General features: G+C 38.3%; 1 protein-coding gene across 1 annotated transcript; it reads left to right on the top strand.

Annotated features, from left to right (window-relative positions):
• Window positions 1-1291: 1291 nt before the first annotated feature.
• LOC127635250 (ATP-sensitive inward rectifier potassium channel 12-like) lies at window positions 1292-18236 on the top strand. Its single transcript, XM_052115157.1, has 2 exons — window positions 1292-1427; window positions 16630-18236. The coding sequence occupies exon 2, from the start codon at window positions 16789-16791 to the stop codon at window positions 18109-18111; it is 1323 nt and encodes a 440-aa protein (XP_051971117.1). The 5' UTR covers window positions 1292-1427; window positions 16630-16788; the 3' UTR covers window positions 18112-18236.
• The last annotated feature ends 158 nt before the right edge of the window (window positions 18237-18394 follow it).

Raw genomic sequence — 18394 nt, 5'->3', positions numbered from 1 at the left:
ATTTTCAAGTATTGCATTAAAAGTGATTTTATATTTTTCTGGGGCTAAAAGTAAAAAAATGACTGATTTGGTGGACAGCAAGTTTTGTTTTCAAATATTAATAAATTGTTTCAGTGCTTTTTTTAAAGAATTAATCATAAAACATTATTCTGCACATCTCATTGTTTTTTTACTTGATCTCGTGCAAAATTGATTGTATGGCTTCAGAAGACATGGATTCACTTGCATTTTATGGACCAACAGAGCTGAAATATTCTTCTAAAAATCTTCATTTGTGTTCTGCAGAAGAAAGAAAGTCATACATCTGGGATGGGATGAGGGTGAGTAAATTATGAGAGAATTTTCATTTTTGGGTGAACTGTCCCTTTAAATGTCATGAAAATAATGTCACAAAAAATTTTAGTGGTCCAAACATTCTTCATTTTCCTTAGACAACATATATCTTCTATATCTTTTAGCTTATCAATAGATTCTGTGTTGAAATAAGACCTTCAAGTTTCTGTGAGATTCACTGAACACACATATGAGGTAGATAGAGAAAGTTAGTGAGCGTGTGTGTGTGTGTGTGTGTGTGTGTGTGTGTGTGTGTGTGTGTGTGTGTGTGTGTGTGTCCATATGACCACAGCAGAGCATCAAGTGACAACACGCTTGTATCGTGGGAGGGAGAAAAAGAGAGAGAGGGAGAGGGAGAGAGAGAAATTAGAAAAGTGCTTTCCTGATAGTTGGTGATGGTAAAGATGAAGTGAGCAGGTGCATTGAGAACGGTGCCGTATTCCTCCCTCGCTTTTCGGAGAAAAGAAGACCTGAGTTTGCAGTTGCACAGATAGAAAAGAGGACAGTCTTGGAGTCCTCTTGGAGGACAGAAACGGAAAGAGACATGCTCTTCTGCAAACTGAATGATCTCTTCATGAGTCTCTGTCCATCAAATGCTCATACGATGCTTCTGATTTAACAGAACTCGTTAATCATTTTAAAACAGAGACATCTGGAGTGTCTGTCGCTGTATCTCTTTTCCTCACTCGGAATATATCTGTTTTGAAAATGGGAAGAAAGAAAAGGCGAATGGAAAGGAGGACATGGAGCTGAAACGGACAATGTCTCTGTGTGAGGAAGCGATGGCAGAGCTCTTGAACCCATTCACGAGCTGCACCAGCTCTCAACAAATGCTCCAGTTTGGATAACACACCAGAACTCCAAAGCTCACACACACACACACACACACACACACACACACACACACACACACACACACACACACACACACTCACACACACACTCACACACACTCTCACACACACACACACACACTCACACACAGATACACACACACACACACACACACAGATACACACACACACACACACACACACACACACACACACACACACACACACACACACACAGAGGACAACTTACAAAACGCAAAGGTAAGCAACATCACTAAAATTTTAGCACTGTTTTCAGATTGTCAGATTTTCTATATTCTATACTTTTATCGGTTAGGATTTTAATTATATGCACATTAATTATGCATTCAATTTACATTTGCATATTAGATTACATTATGCATATTTAAAAATGCTCTCAAAAGTAACAGCAGAAATGTTATAAAGATCGAAACATTGTGCAGGTTTGTAAGCTTATTATTGCATAAGATATTGCAACTCTAAGAATAAGAGTAAAATTACGGTAATGATCAACATTTTGTGTGATTTTAATATTAATTCAATATGAAGTCATTTGCTAATTAAAAATGCATCAATTGATTCAATTAAATGCATTCAGTTAATGAGGTTACAATGAAATATGACAAAAACCTTAGTTACGTAATAAGTTTGAAATTTCAGCATGTGCTTTGAGGAATAATTCACTGAACATTACTAGAACATCATTTGCTGACCTCATTATAATGACCCGCTATTGAGCAGAACATTATTTAACAGTTGTACGAGCGCTGTCAACATGAACAAGTTTTAGGAGCTCTATCAATCATTTGAAACACTACAAGAATGATTTTAGTCATTTCGAAGGAAGTGAGGAAAAGGTAAACACATCAGTTCATTAGAAATTCAGAACGGACAGATTGACCCTGTAATATTGTGCACGTGTGTGAGCATGCGTCCATATCTCTGAATCCTTGTGTTGCTCTCCCTGACACAGATGCCATTTGTGAAGTACATAATAACACACACAACTACTTCATTATCTAATTGGGCACCAAAGAGTTCTATTTATATAACTAATTATAATGACTAAAGACTGATCCAAACCCTAACCCAAAAGGAATTTACTAAAAGTGTTCATTTTAATTTATATTCTATTTATTTATGTGGTTAAACAAAGCACTTTTGTAGCATTTGTAACTTTGAGGCGGCCTCCAGATGTCCCAAAAGAGAGGTTTTGTCAGATTTATTCAGTGAGAATGTTGATACAGTACAGAATGCGCTATAGTTCCATGTGTATGTGTTAGAAAGACACGGCGGGACAAAAGTGTGTGTTTGAGAGCGTTAATATGGGCTTTTACCCTAATGAAGAGGTCAAAGCCCTTCTCTGACCCCTGGTGGCTCAGAGCTGATGATATTTCCCCTCTTGTTTAATCCTGATTCACTCTTTGTTTAGGTTGAAATGCTAAAGAATAATCAGCAGCAGATAGCTGCCTATTAAATATGAATATACAGAGAATCATATCCACATGCATATGAATACATTCTCACCAAACGTGCAGAAACTCATCACTGACCACTTGATATGATAATCATCTTTTTGAGGCCTCGCTGAGCATGCAACGTCCCGGTACGTCAACGTTAAGATCTGTCCTCTTAATGAGCACTTAATGATTTGTGCACTTAACTGCAAGTCGTTTTGGTTGTAAAATATTCGCTTTTTATTCATAGTCATGCTTATGCGTTTCCTTGGTATTAGCCTGTTTCTTTGTGCTCAAATTAAAATCGAAATAGTTAAGAACTTTGTTGATTGAAATATCCGAATGTTCATTAAAATGCAGACCTATCAAAGTTCAATTTAAAATAATTATTAAAGTTTCATGACATTTGTAACCATCTGAATTATAGGTAGACCGATATATCGGTTTTACCAATATGCTGTGCCGATAGTTACTTTTTGGAACTATTATCTGCAAAAATCTATGCGTTTTTTAATAATTTTGTCATTTCAAAATAAGAGTCCTGGGCTTATTTATACTTAAATGTCGGGACTTTTAAGTATAAATATAAATAAGTAAAAATAAGTCCGAAACAGACTGGGGACTCTTATTTTGAAATGACAAAATTATAAAAAAATTGACGGTATAAATATATTGATATACTGGTTTTACCGATTAATCGGTGCTGATAGTTACTTTTTGGAACTATCGTTATCTGCAAAAATCTATGCCGATAGTTTTTTTTATTTATAATTTTGACATTTCAAAATAAGAGTCCCAGACTTATTAATACTTAAAAGTTGTGACTTTTCAGTATAAATATAAATAAGTAAAATTAAGTCCAAAACAGACCGGGGACTCTTATTTTGAAATGATTGATTTCAATGATGAAAAATTTATTTTTGCTGATAACAATAGTTATAAACAAACAGCACCGTTTAATCGGTAAAACCAATATGTCGGTCTACCTATAATTCAGATGGTTAGAAATGTCATGAAACACTAATAATTCAGTTAAATTCAACTTTAATAGGCCTGCATTAATGAATATTCAAATATTTAAATCAACAAAGTTTTGATCTATTTATATTCCAATATTGTTGTGCACCAAATTTAGGGATTTTGGCTGAGCATTAAAAGGCATCAGGGATTTGATTCATTAAGGACTCTTTGTCTGCGGCCGTCATAGTAAGGAAATAATAATAATTTATTTTGACATTCTATAAATCACCTTTCCCATCACTTTCTGCAAAATCCACTATCGGATATGGCCTCTAAAATGTATATTAACTAATGATCCAAGCATTATGTATCTATAATGTCAGTTGTACCAATATTGCTGTAGAGAGAATGTGACAGAAAAATGAGCGTTACTGTAAGTACTGGAGAAAAATAGGCCATTAGCAATGAGCAAGGTTCATTCATTAATCACACACTGTATGATTCATGTTATGCAAACAGTTCAATTATCATGTTAAAAGCCTGATCAGATATTGCCACATTTCAAAGTTAATAGTCTAAAACTCTGGGCATGCCCAAATCTTGGGGCTTCTGCAGAGACAGATGATTAAAAACAAGAAGCAATTTAATACCGCAGATCATTCAATTATTCATTGAACACACAGCTACCTGATTAAAAGCCAGTAAGAGCGAATTTGAGAGTGACAGACGGCAGGTTTACACATCGTGACTTCACATAAGAAACATTTGGAACAGCTCATTATGATTGTCGTTTAGTGTCAACTTCGTCAATAACTGGCTTACTGCTTACAAAAGGTCGGCTGTGCTCTCATATGATTGGACTAGGCCTAAATCACATTTACATAGACCATAAATTCAATATTGTATTACGGATACGTAAACTATAAAGACCTTCGCTAACCTTAATATTTAGTGTGATTTAGTGGCATGTCATTCTGTGGTTCAACACCTGATACAGCTAGTCGACAACCAGCCACACTGTAACATTTACATTTACATTTATGCATTTGGCAGACGCTTTTATCCAAAGCGACTTGCAGTGCACTTATTACAGGGACAATCCCCCCGGAGCAACCTGGAGTTAAGTGCCTTGCTCAAGGACACAATGGTGGTGGCTATGGGGATCAAACCAGCAACCTTCTGATTAACAGATAGCAGATTACCAGTTATGTGCTTAGACCACTACACCACCACCACTCCTAATCAGTAATAATCAATAAACGTGAGCAGAGCTTGTTTTTCACGTGAGAATACTTGTAGTGGTTGAATAGATGTTTTAAAAAAATCTTTAAAGTGAGCGAATTGTTCTTGTTTACCTCCAAGTATTTTTTTAATGAATCAGTTGAATGAATGATTCAATGACTCACTCATTACACATTTGTCACCACCTTCTGTCTTAAAGGGACAGTTCATCCAAAAATGAAATTCTCTCATCATTTACTCACCCTCATGCCATCCCAGATGTGACTTTCTTTCATCTGCGGAACACAAATGAAGATTTTTAGAAGAATATCTCAGCTCTGTGGGTCCATACAATGGAAGTGAATGGTGAGCAAAAATGTGAAGCACCAAAAAGCACATAAAGGCAGCATAAAAGTAATTTTTATTTACTTCCAGTGGTTTAATCCATGTCTTCTGAAGACATCCAATTGGTTTTGGGTGAGAACAGACCAAAATATAACAAATTTTTCACTATTAATGTGACATCAGCAGTCTCCTTGGCGATCATGACTTTAAGCTTGATTACACTTCCTAGCACCATGTAACACTCTGTGCATACGTCAAACGCTAGTAAGTGTAATCAAGCTTGAAATCATGATTATGCTTAAAGACTGCATTGGCAAGAGGAACAGTGAAAAAGGAGTTATGTTTCCGTCTGTTCTCTCCCAAAACTGATTGGATGGCTTCAGAAGACATGGATTAAACCACTGGAGTTGCATGGATTACTTTTATGCTGCCTTAATGTGAAAGCTTAAGTGTAGTTTTTTGGTAGCCAGTGTTTGGGCCTGCAGATATTGATTGTGTTACAAAAACAATCCAATAAATTCTCACAATCTCACGATGCTGAGGAGTTACTCATTGTATTTATTATTGTTATTTACTATTATATCATGCACATCTGGCGCAAGCAGAGACGGATTATGACTTGCAAAGGCCCTTGGGCCAAATGTCTCCAAGGGCGCCCCTCCACCCAAACGTTGTTGAGCGTGGAGGAGGAGGGGAGGGGGTGTTCATTGTTCATGCATGATTTTATGTGTGTATATATTAGTGAATGAGATGCAGCGTAAAGCGATTTGAATACCGCTAAGTTTAAAAAGGCGCTATATAAGTGCAGAACATTTACCATACTTTGGCTATACCAAGAAAAACTCATTTAAAAAAATAGTCTCATTCAGTAAACATTCACAACTAAATGTTTGCAAACTGAGTTTTACGTGCTACATTATACGTTTCACCGCAGTTTCCTGGTAAAATAAAACACTAGAGGTGCTACAACAACTGCGTGTTTTATTCAACGTTACATTTAAACACTTACTGCAATGTGACTAGTTGCAGGGTAGTTCATCTCATATAGAGTGTTGGAAGTGTTGGAAGGATGCAGTTCGAGCTTATTCAAGCACAAAAGTGTCATAGAAGCGACACAAAATAACGTGGTTGCATCAGAAAATGTGCTTTTCATGTCACATTTGCTTTTAGGACGCTATTGGTTAGGTTTAGGTGTTGGTTTAGGGTATGTCTCTCATTTGCTTTAAAGGAGACCTATTATGCTCCTTTTTACAAGATGTAATGTAAGTCTTATGTGTCCCCAGAATGCATCTGTGAAGTTTCAGCTGAAAATACCCCACGGATCATTTATTATACCATGTTGTAAATACCTCTTTTTGGGTGGAATAAAAAACAAGATGATTTTGTGTGTGTCTCCTTAAATGTAAATGAGCTGCTGCTCCCCGCCCCCTTTCAAGAAGAGGGGGGCTGTGTTCGTTGTTCATGCCCAAAAGGGTCCTCAGCTGGGGGGGAGTGGGTTTGGGTCACCAAACTAGATCACGCAGCCTTAAAGCCCAGGGCAGTCAAGGGCCCCCTGGTAGTCAAGGGCCCCTGGGCACTGGCACCATTGGCCCGGTCGGTAATCCGTCCCTGGGCTCAAGTTAAATTTCTGAGAAATCAGACAATAAAGTATCAATCAATTATACTGTCTAATACTATATACTAATACTATATTATTATTATTATTTGTGTACCTGCTAATTAGCCCTACAAAATCCGATTTTGAGCATAATTTTTCAAATTCTCTGTTGAAAAGTCATTGATATTTTTTGCGTTATCTTGCATTAACTGTTTTCTTTAGGTTATGCAAAAACATTAGTTTTGTGTCTAGGTCAAAATGATAACTTTTCCATTTTAAAATACTATTTTTTCAGTATGTAGTATATAGGCTACTCTGGTTGCACAGTATGCAAATTCTATGTATGCATGCAACATTTGTAGTGGAACAAGTATGCAGATTTCTTAGGATTACAGATTATTCTAGAGCGTTCACAAACTTTCCCTTTCAAACGGCATTATCTGAGACAACTGAAGTAAAAAGGAGGATGATGAGCCTGACGTGAGACCAGAGTGTGGTCTTCAGATCAGGTATCATGTTTTTTTCCACTAATTGTTCCCCCTCTCTCTTCTGCCTGCAGACGAGACAGAGACGCTTCAGTCAGTGTAATTATATAATGGTGATATCATGTGTCACATCAAACAAACGGGACCTTTATGGAATAAAACAGACACAGCACAATTGTGAAATAATCTGCTTTTTCTCCTGAAGATTTACCATAGTGGCTCTCTCAGTAAATTTGAGGGTGTAGAAAGGGGTTTGTCATTAATTAGAGGGGTTTGCTAAGGGAAGGATCACTATTACTATTAAACATAGTATGGGGTTTGCTGTTGAACCCCCAAACCCTAAGAATAAAACTTGGCCCACACTGTTTGTTACAGACATAGATGACACCTCAAATCATGAGGCTTGTTGAGAAGAGTTGTGCTATTACTTTTCTAAATGACCAGACTTATGATTTTTGCCTGGCGGATCATGAATCGGGAAACAGATCCCACAGATTGACATTGACGGAGGGACGAGAGCCATATCTAGAGACTCAGGGGTGGACTATACTGACATGGACAAGCAAGCATCCAGCTAACAATAATCCAGAACACCCTAGGAACCGCATAGTCCCAGCAAACATAGAACGCTAATGTACGGTTCCTGCAAATGTTACCTAAATTCACCATGAGAGAAAGTTCTGTATTTGACTTTAAAATATATTAGCAAAATATTTAAGATTTATGCATTGCAATTTCATAACATTCCTTAAAACCTAATTGTGCAATTTTCAACAAAATCGAATGAACAAAACACACAATTTAGTGTGTCTTTATTATTTTATTTTGTTAAAGATAATACACTTTGATGGAATTTTGCTATGAAATAAAATGTGTAAATCTTGTAATCTGGGTGCATTAATAAGGATTAATTAATGCTTAACTAATGCACAGATAATATTGAGTTAATGTATTACTCATCATTAACTAACCATTAATTAATGATTGCCACATCAGCAACTAATAAAGAGCCTGTCTGATTAATATATTAAGTCATATATAAATTGCTATTAATTAAATGTGTAATCGTGGATTAATTCCCTAACAACTTATTATATGAACTAGTAGTGTTAATTAATGTGTTAATAACCACAATGAGCCAAGCCATGTATTTGAACTTCCACTCAATACGGGTGCACTAATATGCATTGATACATGATTAATTACTTCATTATTACTACAAATGCATGTGTTAAATACAACAATTAAAAAAGAGATATACAAAATATCACATATACGTATTTATATACATCGCTGTTTTTTTTTCCTTTAGTGAGGCAATGTTTTGGAAACCGATGTTAAATAAACAGCTTTTATAAAGTCGAATGATGTCATTAATGATAAATGAGTTCTCAAGTCATGACTTTTTAGGCAGTACTTTGGCTGTATCAGCATTTGTTTTAATTAATTATTAACTAATGGTTTGCAAAGATATAATTATGTTATGACTTTACTTGGTGAGGCACATGACTATTAACTAATCATTAAGTAATTGTTATTAACACGTGAATTTGTAGTAATAATGCATAATTAAGCATGTATTAATGCATATTAGTGCTCCTGTATTGGGTGGAAGTTCAAATACTTGGCTATGGCCCATTGTGGTTATTAACACATTAATTAGCACTATTAGTTCATATAATAAGTTGTTAGGGAATTAATCCATGATTACACATTTAATTAATAGCAATTCATATATGACTTAATATATTAATCAGACAGACTCTTTATTAGTGGCTGATGTGGCAATCATTAATTAATGGTTAGTTAATGATGAGTCATATATTAACTCAATATTATCTGTGCATTAGTTAAGCATGAATTAATCCTTATTAATGCACCTGTATTGTAAAGTGTTACCAAAATCTCCATGTAACGTTCAAACAACTATAAAACGAATTGTACAGTTTCAATTTGGTTTATTCTTGGAAGTATTTTTGAACCATTTCCTAATATTCTAGGAATGTTTATTTTATTTTTTTTAGGTTTTCTTTTTTCTCATAACCATAAACTAATGTTCCCAAAATGTTGTATATAGGTGTGTGTATTAAAACCTAATTAGAACTTATAGAGAACGTTGGCTAATGGTTATTTGTAGGATTTATTAAGATGTCCATGAAGTAACATTCCCAGAATGTTGAGGTTTTTGGAAGACAACCTAATAAAAACATATACAGAACGTTCTCTAATCGTACATCTCTCATCGTCTACATATTTTTCATGATTATCCATTTGATTATTTTTTTTAAACATTTCAGAGAGTCTTTATAGCAATGACTGACATTATGCTTTATGCGGTAACATCTAAAGGAACTGGTTCATGAGTTCACTGGTTCATATAGACCCGTAGCGCATTAAGATATACGCATTTGGCATGATGTCCATAACAGTGGCATTCAAGCACAGAACTGGACTTGAGCTCTGAGATCTGAGATCTCCTACCCCCACTCTAATTATTAAATTTAAGGGTGGAGATGGGGATGTCAGAAAAATCGTTACCATTGTGAGGGAAGCAGCCGCTAAGATATCTTTAGGATTTGATTGGCATACCAAGATGAACAAGCTACTCTCAAAGTCAAAAAACATATTATTTACTATCACCGAATCAACATGAATACTTAGGTTACACCAATAATTTTTTTTTAACAACCTAGTCTCATTCAATAAACATTACTATAACTAAATGTTTGCAAACTGAGTTTTATGTGCTGCGTTCTACATTTCACCGCAGTTTCCTGGTAAAATAAAACACTAGAGGTGCTACAACAACTGCGTATTTTATTCACCGTTACATTTAAACACTTACTGCAATGTGACTAGTTGCAGGGTAGTTCATCTCATATAGAGTGTTGGAAGTGTTGGAAGGATGCAGTTCGAGCTTATTCAAGCACAAAAGTGTCATAGAAGTGACACAAAATAATGTGGTTGCATCAGAAAATGTGCTTTTCATGTCACATTTGCTTTTAGGACACTATTGGTTAGGTTTAGGTGTTGGTTTAGGGTAAGTATGTCTCTCATTTGCTTTAAAGGAGACCTATTATGGCCCTTTTTACAAGATGTAATATAAGTCTCAGGTGTCCCCAGAATGTGTCTGTGAAGTTTCAGCTCAAAATACCCCACGGATCATTTATTATATCATGTTATAAATGCCTCTTTTTGGTTGGAATCTAAAACACGCTGATTTCGTGTGTGTCTCTTTAAATGCAAATGTGCTGCTGCTCCCCGCCCCCTTTCTGGAAGAGGGCTGTGCCTTTACAGCTGTGCTTCGGTTACTACAGCAACAAAAAATCAGAACCAATCTGACAGCGTAAATACCGGAGTTCAGACATATATGTATGAATATATATATATATATATATATATATATATATATATATATATATATATATATATATATATATATACATGCACACAAAGAGTAGGTACTGATGCATGCTTGAGAATCAAAGTTTCTGCTTTATATTGACACTCATTCACAAAGCAGTCCGGTGTAAAATAATTTGCACAAATCATACACACATTTTTTTATGTTTTGGGGCACATTTCCTTGTCCAAAACTTGTCCACTGCGTCTTCATTGGCTCTGATGTCGGGAGTTCATGAGGACTCTTATGTTCACTTTTACAGCAACAACAGAACGCTTATGAGACATTATTCTTCTCACTGTATCTGCTCCAGAACTGTGTAGATCACTCAGGGGCGGAGCTATGATAATAGGGTGGAGTCTGTCACCAGTCGTGGGCGTGGCCTGCTCTAATGTGATGTCACTTTAGAGCAGAAACGAAAACCGTTCATTTTGACACTGTTTTTGATTTATAGAAATATAAGAGAGAGGAGTGGGGGAACTTTTAACATTGTAGGGTGGTTGTGTACACACACTGCCGACTCACATTTATGTACAAAAAATGTTGCATAATAGGTCCCCTTTAAGACACTATTGGTAAGGTGTAAATTTAGTTTAGCCCAAATATTGCCATGCTCACAATGTTCTTGAAATCAAGCTAAATTCAAAGTGTTACATCAGTGTGGCAGGCGGAGAGCGGGGCCGGGTCGTGATCATACACACCCGGTCCCGCCCTCCGCCCTACCACAATCAGGTATATATTGCTCCTATTGGACGCTATAACTTTATACACCCTAAAAACGTCTCAGAACAAGTGCATAGCAATGTCCTGGGCCTGCTTGCAAGAAACTCCTTAAGTAATAAAAAGAAAACTGTTTTAACTTGAGGGTTTTCTTGCAGCTGGGTCCTGGCAAACACCCACAGCACTGTGACAGCAACTTTTACACAGGCAAGCACCAATTCTGTATTTTCTTCAGAAACTTATAAATAAAAAATCTTGTTAAAAGTTTGCCGTTTCTGAGGAACTTTATTATGCAGTTGTCAACACGACACCGGCAAAGCTAGCTTGGGAAATGTAATATTGAATATTAAATGTGAGGGCATGCGTTTGTGCAGGCATTGTGTTCTCCAGGGAAATGGACATGAACTTGACTTGTGTAAGTGTGACACTTAATGACGTCACTGTTTCAAGTGTGCCGGTGATCTGCAGAAGCAGGCCAGACAAATGAAGCATGAGCGCTGACTGCATACATATTTAGATATCAGGCCACAGGGTTTCCTCCCTTCACAGTCTTTGATGTACGACAGTCCCATGACTCTTCATCTGTCCCATTTTTAGATACGACTTAAAAAGATAGATCACCCGAAATGAAATTTCTGTCATCATTTAATTTATGTGGTTCCCAACCCATTTGACTTTCTTTCAAATGGGTTGGGAACCCATTTGACTTTCTTTCTCCTGTGGAACACAAAAGGAGGGTGAGTAAATGCTTTTTGGGTGAACGATTCTTTAGTATGTTTCTTCTCAACCCTCTTCATAATCCAAATGTCATTTATCTGTCTATTTCTTCAGCAAATCCCCAAATCTCCCCCTCCCAACCCACTTATGATCTCTAGAGAACTGTGAGACTGCACCAATTGCCAATGCCCCATGAACACGCTGGTCTCCAGAGTGTCTGAATCATGTGTTTAAAACTCAGGCATCTGTTCGCAAACACTCGCAAACACACACTGAACTCCCAAACTGTTCAAACTTCCTTTACGTCATCTTGGTTTTAGTGCAAAGGTATTGGAGGGTAAGAGATTGTCTCACCTGAGTAAGGACAGTGTGTGTGTGTGTGTGTGTGTGTGTGTGTGTGTGTGTGTGTGTGTGTGTGTGTGTGTGTGTGTGTGTAAATGCCTGATCTGATGGCTAGAGCATCTCTGTTGTGTTAAGCAGATTAAAAACAGAGGTCTGATCAATAATGTAGAAGATGAGAACAAAAACGCATACATGAGAAACTCGGAAAGAATACAATGTCCAGCTACTCACACAATATCCAGCCTGTACAAGAACTAAGCTGAGATCATAAAGGGAAATTTGACTATCTAGCAACATGTAATATACCTAATATAAATGTATAGATATTTGTTCTTACGAGGAATGTTTCTGGTTTTATACTGGTTTTAATATAAATAATAAAGTTAAACTCTACTGACAACATTTGTGGCATAACGTTGATTACCAAAGAAAAAAAAGTGTATTGGACCAAGTAAATGTGTCTAATGCACAAAACATTAACTACACACTGTTTCAAAAGTACAACAACGATATTTAAAGGGACAGTACATACAAAAATGAAAATTCTCTCATCGTTTACTCACCCTCGTGCCATCCCAGATGTGTATGTCTTTCTTTCTTCTGCTGAACACAAATGAAGACTTTTAGAAGAACATCTCAGCTGTGTAGGTCCATACAATGGAAGTGGATGGTGACCAGACATTTATAGCTCCAAAAAGCCCATAAAGGCAGCTTAAAAGTAATCCAAACTACTCCAGTGGTTTAATCCATGTCTTCAGAAGTAATATGATAAGTGTGGGTGAGAAACACAACAACATTTAAGTCCTTTTTTACTCTAAATATCCACTTTCAGTAACAGGGTAAACTAAACAGGCACCACTTTCAGATTCACTTTCACACTTTCAGATGTAAAAGTGAAAGGGGAGAATTAGAGTCTTATGGATTGCTTTTACGCTGCCTTAATGAGCTTTTGGAGCTTTAAAGGTCTCGTCACTATATGTTTCAGATGAAAGAATGTCACACACATCTGGGATGGCATGAAGGTGAGTAAATGATGACAGAATTGTCATTTTTGGGTGAACTAACCCTTTAAACGTAATATTGTTAACATGTCTCTAGAGTAATAAAATCACTTACCAACCTGATCCTCGTTTCCCAAAAGCATCGTAAGCCTAAGAAGATCGTAGAATCCATCTTACGATTCTTCTTAGTATTACAGCCCGTTAGTAACTTAAACAGCACTTGAAAATGTTTGTAGCTTTATGAGTGCTGACACCTACAGGACAATTGCAAAACGACATGTAATAAAATTTAAATACCTATATCAACACTTTGTGCTGAGACTTTATAACCGCCTTTAAAGCTGGAGTGAATCAGTGAATCATTTATGTTCATTTACACAAACCGTCTGAAAGTGGAGTTCCCAACTACTGCTACTGTTACGCTACTGAAAAATGTATTGGTTAGTAGCGTGGCTACTTTTGGTTAATTACTCCCCAACACTGGTGACACCATTGGAGCAGAAATTACAAACTTAAAAAAAAAATCAAATGCATTGCAATGCATTGATTCTTCATGATAATTTTTGTCTGAAGATAAAAAGGTAAACCAATTTTCAAAACAATGTGACACCAGTATGTAAATGAATACGCCTGGCATATTTAAGCACTCAATTTTTTTTTATAAATGAATAGCGAGCTGCCTGCCTTGACAGCTTTTTAAGGCACCAGGTTTGTCACAGACACAATGCCCCCCCCCCCCCCCAAAAGATAGCCAGCAAGCACCAAGCACCACTTACCTTTTCCAAATTCGATTTTCTGTAAATCAGTACCGGCCCTACCTATTAAGCGACATAAGCGGCTGCAAAGAGCCCCCGCAGCCACCAGGGGGCCTCTTACCACTGTTTCAGATAGCCGAATAATTACACCGTGTAACAAAGTTTTTTGGTTTTTTTGGTTCCTGGGTAGTAAGTGTTATTTCCTAATTGCTTATGCCTCAAAAGTAAAGAACATGCCTATTATTTCTCACAAACTTTGCTTTTGTGACTAAGACAGTGATATTTTCAAATGTACCTATTTTCCAGAACATTCCAGATAGATTCAGTGCTGAGTAAACTTTAAGAATATATCTAGAACCTTCTAGAACTTTCCAGTAATATGAATAGTAGTATAAATACAGGGGTCTTAAGCCCACCAGTTCAGTTTAGTTCCAGCTGTGTAAGTGGATAAATATCTGCATTTTTCTGAGATGGCATCAAGAGGCTGCAAGCATCCGGCAGATGCATTTTGCTATGTCTGTGGACAATTTATCAAGACAAGAGCGAAAAAGTACTCCGTGGAAGCATCTGCTAAGATGGGTGAGGCCTACAAGGCATATTTCGGCATGCCTGTGGGGGATCAAGACAAAACCTGGGCACCTCATTTCACCTGCGAGTACTGCAAAACAACTCTGGAAGGTGAGATGGACAATTGTTGCTAAAATATAAAATGTGTTCATTTTTCAAATTGTATAGGTTTTTAATTTGAAAATGTTTTACAATTTTCAATGTGATTGAAAAAAATATATAATAAATGAAAAATGAGACTCTTTTACACATTAGTCATGAGTGAAATAAATGTATTTTTCTAGGAGGGGAAAAGAGAGCCATCCCAAGAATTTGGCGGGAACCCACTGACCACTCAAGCAGCTGCTACTTCTGCATGGTGGACCCTTCCAAACGTTGGACTGGCAAGAATGCACCTGCCATCATGTATCCGGTCCTTCCGTCATCCATCGCCCGCTACCACACTGCCATGAGCTCTCCGTACCCACTCCTCCAGAGAGAGAGCAGCCATCTTTAGAAGACAGCAGCAAGTCAGAGAGCGAAGAAGATGTTGTAGATCCAGATGACAATTTTAGAGATGGAGCTGAGGAGAGAAACCCACAAAACCCAACCAGAAATACCTCAACGACTTGAGTAGAGATCTCGGTATCACCATATCCAATGCCAAGCTTTTGACGTCTTGGCTCAAGCAGTGGAACTCGTTGGATGAAAGTGTGCAAGTCGCAGATCAGAGGAAGCGTCACCAATCTTTTCACTGCTTCTTCACCCCGTCAAGATGGGCTCTGCTTCTGCCACAATGTGACCAGTCTGTTTGAGGCAATTGGGATCGCCTGTAACCAGAATGAGTGTCGCCTCTTCATTGACAGCTCATCCAGGAGCCTCAAAGCCGTGCTGATCCATAATGGTAACATGTACCCGTCTCTTCCCCTGGCACACTCGGTGCACCTCAAAGAGGATTACAACAGCATCAAGACCCTGCTGGACGCCTTGAAGAATGAGAAGTACATTTGGGGGCTGATTCGTGAAAGTGATTTACAGTAATATCGTAAATCACGAAAAACTACTCACTTCTAAATCTTTTGCAGTCATTATTGTATTTAGCATAAATACATGTTAATTTGGATTCAAATGTTGTTGTTTTTCTGACTTTATGTGAACGAAAAGAAACAAATTCGCCCATTTTCTAAAAATTGCACAAAATTTCAAAATATCACTGTCCTGGTCACAAAAGCAAAGTTGGTGGGGAATAATAGCCATTTTCTATACTTTTGAGGCATAAGCAATTAGGAAATAACACTTACTACCCAGGAACAAAAATTGTGTTACATAGTGTGCAATTAGTGTAACTGGCACAGTCCTCACGGCCCAGCTATGTGCACATCAATAGTGCGATGGAGCCGGTCAAAACTATTGAAAATATTACACAAGCTTTGTAGAAAAGACATGGTGAGAGAAGTATGTAAATTTGAGAAGCTTCAGCCTTATGGTGCGTTCACATACAACGCGAAGTGAGCATTTCACGTGGCGCGATTACATTCAAAATCAATGCAAAGATGCGAATAGACGCCAAATTGCTTCATTCGCGTATTCGTGAGAGTTGAAATTACGTACTGACGTAGTAGCAGAAGAAATCTGGAAAAATGTATACAAAAATTGTTGTAGCAGTGTGTGGGCACCCGGAATTCCCTCCTGTCTTTTCCGGAAGAGAAGGGGGTATACTCATGGGTTCGCGTTACTTATGTAACGCGGTATGTAATTCTTGTATCACAAGTTGCATTCACAAGATGAATGCTTACACTGTATGTAAGAACATTATTGTAGTCTCTCTCATATGTCATGCTTGTCCTTGTTAACGTACAGTACTTGACCATTTTTTTCTTTTTTTTCCTCAAGGGTCCTTCAGAACAGAGGGTCTTCAACATTTAGTTGGATTTATTACAATATTACATCTACTGAACGCCCCTGGAGAATTAGTGAGAACTTTAAATACTGTAAAACTCTCGAAAAGAGAGGGAACGAAAGATTGAAAAGATTGGAACGTGGTTGAAGACAATGAGTGTAGGTAGGATTGGTCGTTACAGTGTCGTGTCGACGGAGGAGGATGGTCTACGTTTAACAACCATGCACGGAGGAGGGATGAATGGATACGGCAACGGCAACGGCAAAATCCACACTCGGCGAAAATGTTGCAACCGTTTCGTGAAAAAAAATGGACAGTGCAACGTGCAGTTCACCAACATGGACGAGAAGTCCCAGCGCTACCTGGCGGACATGTTTACCACCTGCGTGGACATCCGTTGGCGCTACATGCTAATTGTTTTCACGCTAGTCTTTGTGATTTCCTGGTTGGTGTTTGGATTGGCGTTTTGGGTAATCGCGCTTCTTCACGGTGACCTCGACAACCCGGCAGGCGACGATAACTTTACGCCGTGTGTCTTACAGGTGAATGGCTTCATTGCTGCGTTCCTGTTCTCCATTGAGACGCAAACGACTATTGGTTACGGTTTCCGCTGCGTAACGGAGGAGTGCCCTCTCGCGGTGTTTCTCGTGGTCTTCCAATCAATCGTTGGCAGCATCATCGACTGCTTCATGATTGGCGCCATCATGGCCAAAATGGCCCGGCCCAAGAAGCGAGCGCAAACTCTACTGTTCTCGAATAACGCTGTCATCGCCATGCGTGACGGAAGACTGTGCTTAATGTGGCGGGTAGGGAACCTACGAAAGAGTCACATCGTAGAGGCACACGTTCGGGCGCAGCTCATCAAACCACGCGTCACGGCCGAAGGCGAGTACATCCCGCTCGACCAACTGGACATTAATGTTGGTTTCGATAAAGGACTAGACCGCATCTTCCTTGTCTCGCCAATCACCATCCTTCATCAAATCGACAAAGAGAGCCCTCTGTTCGGCATCAGTCAGCAGGACCTCGATAAGGCAGATTTTGAAATCATCGTGATCTTGGAAGGCATGGTGGAAGCTACAGCCATGACGGCACAGGCTCGAAGCTCGTACCTGGCCAGTGAGATCCTCTGGGGGCATCGATTTGAATCGGTGCTGTTTGAGGAGAAGAACCAATACAAGGTCGACTATTCACACTTCCACAAGACGTACGAGGTACCGTCCACTCCTCGCTGTAGTGCCAAGGACATGATGGAAAGCAAGTACCTCGTCGTGCCCAGCGCCAACTCGTTCTGCTACGAGAATGAGCTGGCGATACTGAGCCACGAAGAGGAAGAGGATGGAAGTCCAGAGAGAATCAAACTGGAGCGAGCGATAAGCCTCAGCCCACAGAGAACACCGCGACATGACTTCGAACAGCTGCAGACTCCTCGTTGCATGGAGCAAAGGTCATACCGCCGGGAATCTGAGATATGAACCTGTACCTCGACCTTTTTGATGCTAAGTCAGATTTTGTGTTTCGTTCCTGGAGACACTGGAGTTTCAAAAATGCAGAACAATGCAAAGTGCCATCCAGAGAGAGTGAGCGTGTGAATGAGGGAAAACGAATGAATGTTTGAAAAGCTGGAGAGAGGATGAATGTCTAGAGGAGATGAGAGCGTTTGAAGAACAGGCCTGAGGGAATCTTTATCCTGCACGGAAAACTTGAATCTCTTCCTTTTTTTCGGAACATTGTTTAGTTGTTAAAATCGTGATACAT

Source organism: Xyrauchen texanus, chromosome 42 (assembly GCF_025860055.1).
Source record: "Xyrauchen texanus isolate HMW12.3.18 chromosome 42, RBS_HiC_50CHRs, whole genome shotgun sequence".
Classification (NCBI taxonomy): domain Eukaryota; kingdom Metazoa; phylum Chordata; class Actinopteri; order Cypriniformes; family Catostomidae; genus Xyrauchen; species Xyrauchen texanus.
The sequence above is the reverse complement of the archived record's forward strand: the minus strand, read 5'-3'. Positions and strand labels throughout refer to the sequence as shown.

Coding starts and splice junctions, on each gene's coding strand:
- LOC127635250 (XM_052115157.1), top strand. CDS start 16,789: ATGAGTGTAGGTAGGATTGGTCGTTACAGTGTCGTGTCGACGGAGGAG.